This window comes from Setaria italica, chromosome I (genome assembly GCF_000263155.2).
Source record: "Setaria italica strain Yugu1 chromosome I, Setaria_italica_v2.0, whole genome shotgun sequence".
Classification (NCBI taxonomy): Eukaryota; Viridiplantae; Streptophyta; class Magnoliopsida; order Poales; family Poaceae; genus Setaria; species Setaria italica.
This window is the reverse complement of record NC_028450.1, coordinates 35,567,911-35,576,108: the sequence shown is the minus strand read 5'-3', so window position 1 is coordinate 35,576,108 and position 8,198 is coordinate 35,567,911. Positions and strand designations below refer to the sequence as shown.

At 52.7% G+C, this 8,198-nt stretch overlaps 1 protein-coding gene across 1 annotated transcript; it reads right to left on the bottom strand.

Annotated features, from left to right (window-relative positions):
- Nucleotides 1–3,058: 3,058 nt before the first annotated feature.
- Nucleotides 3,059–6,071, bottom strand: LOC101757342 (cell division cycle 20.2, cofactor of APC complex). Its single transcript, XM_004953477.2, has 7 exons — nt 5,509–6,071; nt 5,122–5,400; nt 4,741–5,010; nt 4,021–4,611; nt 3,716–3,936; nt 3,519–3,588; nt 3,059–3,430 (listed from the first exon to the last, which is right to left on the bottom strand). The coding sequence occupies exons 1-5, from the start codon at nt 5,644–5,646 to the stop codon at nt 3,793–3,795; spliced, it is 1,422 nt and encodes a 473-aa protein (XP_004953534.1). The 5' UTR covers nt 5,647–6,071; the 3' UTR covers nt 3,059–3,430; nt 3,519–3,588; nt 3,716–3,792.
- Between the last annotated feature and the right edge of the window lie 2,127 nt (nt 6,072–8,198).

The following is an 8,198-nucleotide window of genomic DNA, read 5'->3' as shown; positions in this document are numbered from 1 at the left end:
ATGATTAAGCACTCGAAGTTGGGGTTTCACAATCGAAGACGATGACCGTTCGAAGACGGATTGATCTAAAGCAAAATCCAAACCCTAACGTGTGTGGAGGCTACAGATTGTAAGGTCTAAGGGTTGTCACACCCCCTGGACACGCTGTCTAAGGGTGCGTTTGGTTGGGAGACAATGTAGAACGGGACGGTCCCGTTCCAGTTTTTCGGGATGGGATGATCCCATTTCTTGTTTGGTTGAATGGGATGGGATGATCCTATTTTTTGTTTGGTTGGAGAGATCGCTATAGACGGGACAAGCACCGTTTTCTTCTCCTGTTAACACCGTTCGTGGGACCCACCTGTCATACTAACAGGTATTTTCTTCCTCCACCGGCCGGCCGCGGTGGAGCTCGCGCCCGCCGGCCGCCGGCCGCGCCCGCTCGCCGGCGCCCGCCCGCGCCCGCCGGCCGCACCCGCTCGCCCGCCGGCCGCCGCCCGCGCCCGCTCGCCCGCCGCCGCTCGAGCCCGCTCCGCCGGCCTCCGCCCGCGGCCGCCGCCCGCGCCCGCCCGCGCCCGCTCGCCCGCCGGCCGCGCCCGCTCGCCCGCCGGCCGCCGCCCGCTCGCCCGCCCGCGCCCGCTCGCCCGCCGGCCGCCGCCCGCTCGCCCGCCCGCGCCCGCTCGCCCGCCGGCCGCCGCCCGCTCGCCCGCCCGCGCCCGCTCGCCCGCCGGCCGCCGCCCGCGCCCGCCGGCGCTCGCCTGCGCCCGCCCGCGCCCGCCGGCCGCCGGCGCTCGCCCGCGCCCGCCCGCGTGGACAGACGGCGCGTGACGGGGGCGAAGTGGGATGCCCCCGTCCGCTCGTTTTGGTGGGACGGGGGCATCCCGCATCTGGAGGGTATGGGTGCGTTTGGTTTGGAGACAAGATGGGATGGGACGGTGCCGTCTCTATTTTTTGGGATGGGATCATCCCGTCTGCTGTTTGGTTGAGAGGGATGAATTCATCCCAGTTTTTTGTTTGGTACGATGGATTGAAAACGAGGGACGGATGGCTCGGGTAACACCGTTAGCTGCATGTGTTTAGTGGGACCCACATGTCATATATGGGCCCACATGTCATCGTCTTTTCTTTTTTTTTTCTCCTAACCCGTATCTTCTCCAACGCTCCCTGCCGCCCCAAGCCGTGCCGCCCCCGCTGGAGCTCCCTACCGCCCCCGCCGGAGCTCCCTGCCGCCCAGGCCGTGGGCACCGGCCGCGGCACCGGGGGCGCTCGCCCCGCCGGCCGCTCGCCCCGCTCGCCCCAGGGGCCGCGGCGGAGCTCGCCCGTGCCGGCCGTGGCGGATCTCGCGCCCGCCGGCCGGGGCGGAGCTCGCCCGCGCCGGCCCCTCCGCCCACAGCTCGTCCGCCGGCCGGGGCGGAGCTCGCCCGCGCCGGCCCCTCCGCCGGCGGCTCGCCCGCCGCCGGGGCGGAGCTCGCCCGCGCCGGCCCCTCCGCCCGCAGCTCGTCCGCCGGCCGGGGCGGAGCTCGCCCGCGCCGGCCCCTCCGCCGGCGGCTCGCCCGCCGCCGGGGCGGAGCTCGCCCGCGCCGGCCCCTCCGCCTGCGGCTCGCCCGCCGGCTGGGGCGGAGCCCCACCGGTGCAGACGGCGCGTGACGGGGGCGAAGTGGGATGCCCCCGTCCGCTCGTCCCGTCCCACTTCGTCCTCGCAACCAAACGCACCCTATATTCCCTCGTAGGGATGTCCCCGTCCCACCTGTCCTCCAACCAAACGCGGGACGAAGTGGGATCGTCCCGTCCCGTCCCACTTCGTCCTCGCAACCAAACGCACCCTAACAGGCTCTAAGATCATACACAGCCTAATGGACAAAAACAGGGACGCAGCACCTGACAGATTCTGGATGCTGAGTTGTTTCGACGATTCCCATTCACCCCGGTCGAATTTGGACCTCAAACTAAATCCATTGGTTATCTTATGAAATTATATTTCCATCCATACGTGGATCGTTGAAAACGGAGTCCGAATGCGTCCTTGGCGTCCATTTTACTACACGCTGGTCCTGAAGGCCGAGGCAGACTCGAACTCGAGTTGGACTGGGACTCTGGCTTGGCTTGGACGCCCTTGCTGGCCTCCTAAGGAGGTGGCCAAGAGGACGTCCAAGGGCTTTCTTTGTGTGTTCTTCATCTCCTTGGGGCATGCTCCAACTTGGGCCAGGGTCTGAAGGGTGAATATCAGGCCCATGACGACGACACAACTCTCGACAGAAACAGCGGCAACTTGTCGTGATGGTTTGGAGACCGTGCCGATGTGATCTTGATGTCAAACCAGATTCGTTTGAAATCTTATCAAATAATCTTTCCATCAAGTGCTCATGGACCTCAAACTCTCTCCGGATGAAGGAGTTATGGCTTTTCCAATGAAGTACTGCCGGGCCGCCGACGAACTGAAAGTTCAACTTTGATGGACTTGCACTTTGAGATTGGTCTTGTTCATGGCATATCCATTTTCTATCATCATCACCATTGTTCCTAAGAACATTTGAAATACCAATATTAGGTAGCAACGAATTCTCCCCCTGCCGCTGGCCGTGTCAATGCCGGAATCGTAATGGCACATGTCTTCAGTCAACATGTACCTTGGTGAGGTAGTGATACAGTGGTGCGCATCACCAGTTTTTCCAAACCGGCCCTATGTTTCCATCGGTTCCAGATGAATTCACTACGTTTGCGTCCTTAGTTGGAACATCCTTGGTGTGAATGTCTTAACTCTTACGTGCCCAAATCTATTCCATGCACCCTGTGTTGACAAGCTAATTAGCTAATAAAATTCATTTCAAAACTGATGGAGTATTCCTTTTTTTTTAAAAAGTACAGAAAATGCTCTGAGTATGGAAAATGGTTTCAAAATCAGGAAAATGTAATGTGTTCAAACTACTCTGCCAGCTGCCATTGGTCTCGACATTTTGTAAGGTTATCAGTTTATCACAGCCTTGCTTACAGCCAATCTTTTGTCATTTAAATTAATCTACCAGTTGCATATGTCTGAACACTGAACTAGTGAGCTTCAAACACAGTACACTTTTGGAAGAGGAAAATGAGAACAAATATTCCATTATAATTATGAAAGGAAAGGTTGTGTCTTGATTTACAATTAATGCCACATCAAACAAGCTCTCTTGATGTTGCATCAAAAGGCGAAAACATTCTACATCGAACAGCACTAATGACTGGCATACAAATTACAAATGACAGGAGAAGTAGCAAAATTGTCGGACTCTGCATTGTAATCTCTGAGGCTAGGCCGCAGCGTGTCTTGTCCGAAGTCAAGGGCTCTGCGATTCTGCATTTCAATCTCAGGCTCTACATGTGGAGGTTATGCTGCTCCGTGCCTGTGATGTTGTGATGATGAAGACGGCAACGAAGGCAACCCTGTGTCATTGATTTCTGACCCTCCGGAAAACTATCAAGAAGAAAGCGAACAAGGCGTCATATCAGTTTCCACTTACAATAGCTTGGATTTGTGTTTGTACTGAGCAATTGAGCAATACCTAAAAATGATGTATTTGGATTGCAATGCTTCCCTCAAGCTGCCTGCTTAGCCAATTTGGTAGATCACATCTGCAATGACATTGCACAGGAGAACCAATAAGTAAAAAAAAAATCCAACCCAAAAGCTTCAAATCAACAACAAAAAGTCAATGCTCAAGATGGTTAAACTAGGAACAGATGAGTTTCTAACAAATACCAGTGAGAGGCGATCTATATGAACTAGAAGAACACTGGGACCATATCCAAAAGAAGATCATCAGTAATCATCTCATCCTATCGGATATGGTTGAAGCTGTTGAACATCCCAGTGTATGAAGCTTTGGCTGCAGGCTTGGGTGCTTCAGGGGCTCCAAAAACATTCCAGAACCGGAGGGTCTCATCCGCAGCAGCTGATGCTACTGTGCAACCATCAGGACTCTGTTTAACAACACAAGAACCATCAGCAAAGCTTTGCATATAGTCAGTGCAGATGGTATCTGTAAAAAGTGTGTGAAAATTCACCTGAGCCATGAAAAGGACACGAGAGGTATGGCCAGTGAGTTCAGCCGTCTTCACCATTGATGGATACTTCCACAAAGTCAGTTGGTTCTGTGTGAATCCGTGTGAACTCAGCAGCTCTCTCTCATTCTTGTTCCAGAGAAGAGCGCACACCTGTGATCCGGTGTCAACAGAGTTTAGGCATGCACCAGTGTGCGTGTTCCAGAACTTGATGCACCGATCGCTCCCACCACCGCCAGTGGCCAGCAAGTTGCTCTGGAACGGGCACCAGGCGAGCGCCTTTACAGCGGCCATGTGGTCCTCGAGCCTGTGCAGCCACTGGTTGCGGCCAGCAGATGGCATGGAGGATGCCATTGACACATCCCAAATGTGCAGAAGGTTGTCGTTGCCCCCGCTGGCCAGCTGCTGCCCTGATCCAGACCACTTGAGGCCACACACCTCCTGGCTGTGCCCCTCGTACGTCTGCACGACGTGGTTCCTGATCCTCACGTCATTGTTCACGATGTTTCCGTCCATGCTGCCGGTCGTCAGGATGCTGTTGTTCCACGCCAGCGAGCCGACTCTTCCCTCGTGCACCCCTCTGAGAGTTCTCAACTGTACAGAAAGAACGATCTAATTCAGCACCAGAGAACGTGTATTGCAGTACCATCACCATAACAATTTTGGATGGAAGTGAGTCACAAGTTCACTACAACAAGGTTGGATGAAGGATAATGTGCATACCAGTCTGTTGGAGCTGGTGTCCCAGAGCTGAACGTCAGACGAGTTGAGCCCGACAGCAATGTGCCGACCATCAGGAGCCCAGCTAACGCTAGTAATAGGACCGCTGTCCTCGTCGACGGTCACAAGCTCGGATGTGGATCCGCTCGATGCGTCCCACAGGTACACCGTGTCGCCCAAAGCAATGGACAGCACGTTGTTGCTCCCCCAGTCGAGCAGGTTGAGGTAGTAGTCATCAACGAGCTCCGGTGCGTCCAGAGTCCTCTCTGCAGACTGCACAAATTGATTCAAGCCGCGTCAGCTATCCACCATTCCAGCGCCATTAAATCAGACGCATCAATCTAGATGACTAGGAAGCGGAATAAGAAGAGCTCGTGCACATACCTGGGGAATGTGGCGCCGCTGCTTGGCCGGCTTGGCCTGCAGGTTGGAGGAAGCCGCGTCGGCGAAGGAGACGTTCTCCGGCTCCGGCGGCTTGTTCCTGAAGGCGAGGATCCGCGTCCGGTTATTGAGCAGCTTCTCCGCGAGCAGCCTCCGGTACGCCTCCTTGGACGGAGACGCCACCACACCCGCCGCGTTCTCCTTGTCCTTCTTGGGCTCCGTGAGCAGGTAGTGCGCCATGTCCATGTCCATCGCCGACCTGTCCGGGATGAACCTGTCTCCCTGCAGCGCACAAACAAGACAGGGAGAAGCCGCCAAGCCCGGTCAGGCAAATCGTCGAACACCCTACGCGAGCGCACAAATTATTGGGGAGAAGAGCAGACGACTTACGTAGCACTTGGCCGACGGGTTGCGCGATCCCGTGCTCAGCGACGGCATGTAGGGGCGGGAGCCCGCCTCCTGCAGCGGCGGCCGCGGCGCGGCGGCGCGGCTCTTCTCGGAGGAGATCGAGAGGGAACCTGCGTCCATGGTTATAGCAGCAACAAACGAACAAGACAAGCACAACAGAGAATAGTAATAGCAACAGCAGAAGCAACGAAATTAAACGCGAACTAAAAACTAGCAAGTTAGAATCGAGCACAAATTAATACGAGAATAATTAAACGAGCAGATTAACAGCGAAAAAAAATGCAAAGAACGTCGAGAGCTTTGATGAGCGCGATCTCGTCCCCCCAAGCGCTTGAAATCGGCGTGGGGAGGCGAGGAGAATGAAAGAAAGAGAGAGAGAAGAGCAGCTTGCGCTGTGGGGTTTAGGAATCGGCCGCTGAGGAGTATTTGTAGCAGGAGTTGGGGGAGGGGAACGCCACCGCAGCGCAACGGCTAGTACGCGAGGGGGAGAGGAGACGGCGGAGAATATAGCCGTTGCTGGTTAGGGGTTTAGAGCTGGCTCCAATGGGCGTCCACGAGGGGTTCGTTTGGCACGGCACTCGTCTAAAAATAGAGGTGGCTCACTTTTGGTTTGAAAAAATATTTGATAAAATGGTTTATTCTGATTTACGGATTAGTAAGAAGAAGTGAAATGACCATAATAACTTTATCTCTTTTGTTGTTTCTTCTTCTCTTTCTATTTTTCTTTTTTCTTTTAGCTTGTTTGTTGGAAATATATTTGGTAAAAAGGTTTCTTCAGGTGAAATGACTATAATAGCCTTATCTCTTTTCTTGTTTCTTATCCTCCTTTCTATTTTTCTTTTTTCTCTCTTTTCTTCCGACTCCCTTTTTAATCCTTTCCTATTTCTCTTTCCTTCCCACCCTTCCATGGTTAGGGCGCGGGCCGATATTTATGACCCGATCTAAAACACGGATCGGGCAGAGGGCAAACTTTTTAACCCAAAATCCAAAAAACCCGACCCAACCCAAAAATTACACATAAAAACATGGGTTTAACCCGACCCAACCCAACCATGTGACGGGTCCGGTACGGGCCAAAAATCTGACCCGTTGGTTGGCACGGGCCAACTTTTTTGACCCAAAACCATAAGCCCTGCCAAAGGATACTAAATAAAAACATTTATAAAGGGAAAAAAGGAAAACGAAAGAGCTGATTACAAAGGAGAATGCAGCTATTCTAACATCTGTGAAAAAATACTTCTTTGCGCCATGAATAACTGTAGCAAATTCATACTTGAAACTTGAAAGTAACTTTGCACGAGTCAATTATGGCTGCAATGTGAAGATCACTCCATTTCTTAGGGTCCAAGTGCTCCGGGACACGAGGATGGTAATTTCCATGAAGAATGGAATAGCTACCTGATGAATGGATGACTCTGGCTCTGTTTGGTTTGGGTTGGTTATGCATAAGCAACTTAAAATAAACAACTTATTTGCTTATGAAACCAATCACTCTTGCTTATTGGGTTGCTTATGGGGCTGCTTATTTTTAGCACATAAGCAACACAAGTTGCTTATGACTTTACACCTCTTGTCCTCATTGAATGCCTGGTTATCCTCCCTCTCTCTCTCAAGAATTAGGGGCAAACATGACAATATCCACCTCATTCAATGCTTATAAGCAAGGGTATCCAAACAGCTGAACTAAAAATAAGCAACTCCAAATAAGCAACTTTAAGAAATTGCTTATAATAAGCAACTCAAACCAAACATGCCCTCTAACCATTGGTATATTGTTAGCTGTGATGTGACTAAAATATTGATAATGTTCCAGTATTATCGAGATAAAGGATAATTTTAGGAAGAGATGTTCCGGTGTTTCCTCCTAATTGTTGTTGCATGCTACACAATTATACATTTTTTAAACTAAAAGACAGAAGCACTACAGCTTCATCTACGAAGAAGCTGCCTCATATTAAGAGAAATAAGTTCAAACGGTACGTCGTTCAGTTAGGAAACGGAGCAAAAACCACACAAAACACGATTGCGGTATCTAGCTAAATTAGGACTAAGCACCGCAACAAAAACCAACGACCTAGCTGAACTAGGCATAATCGTGGTCGTAAGGCACCTAAATCAAATCCCATAGCCACCAAACCACATAAAACGAATCTCCTAAGCGACCTCTCAAAGGAGAACACGACGTACATGACACTGATGCTGCCTGTCCGGCAAGCCAGAAAAGATTTTCATCGAAGAACCACCATAACATGCAAGAAGCACCATGACTACACCTTTAGGAAGGGTAATATAATGATGCCCGAGGGCGTCGCCGTTGCTGACTCCAGCACATAGTCGAGCAAAGATTTCGGCAGGTGCTCCTGCACGAGTGCGTGTTCACACCCAAGTAGCAACAACATGGACGACATCAGCAGTCTTATGTCAGTGTCAAGGGCTGCAACACACTCCGAGCAGCCGCAGCGTGCTAATCCTGACCAGTCCACTTGTCAGAGCCGGTTGAATGACACAAGCTCCCCACCCGCAGCGACCACTGAGCAGGGACGGGGCACCGAGAAGGGATGGATCAATCCCACCTTAGGCCAGATCCAGCCACTCCCAAGCACCCATGGGTGAAGATTGGCCAGCCGGAGGGGTTGCCCCAACAGGCACGACAAGGATACGCCTTGCCCGCA

Bases quoted from the DNA above. Each gene is read 5' to 3' on its own strand.
- LOC101757342 (XM_004953477.2), bottom strand. From the start codon at position 5,646: ATGGACGCAGGTTCCCTCTCGATCTCCTCCGAGAAGAGCCGCGCCGCC. The intron at 5,401-5,508 runs GTAAGTCGTCTG...TGTGCGCTGCAG, and splicing joins ACCCGTCGGCCAAGTGCTAC to GGAGACAGGTTCATCCCGGA. The intron at 5,011-5,121 runs GTATGTGCACGA...CAATTTGTGCAG, and splicing joins AGCGGCGCCACATTCCCCAG to TCTGCAGAGAGGACTCTGGA.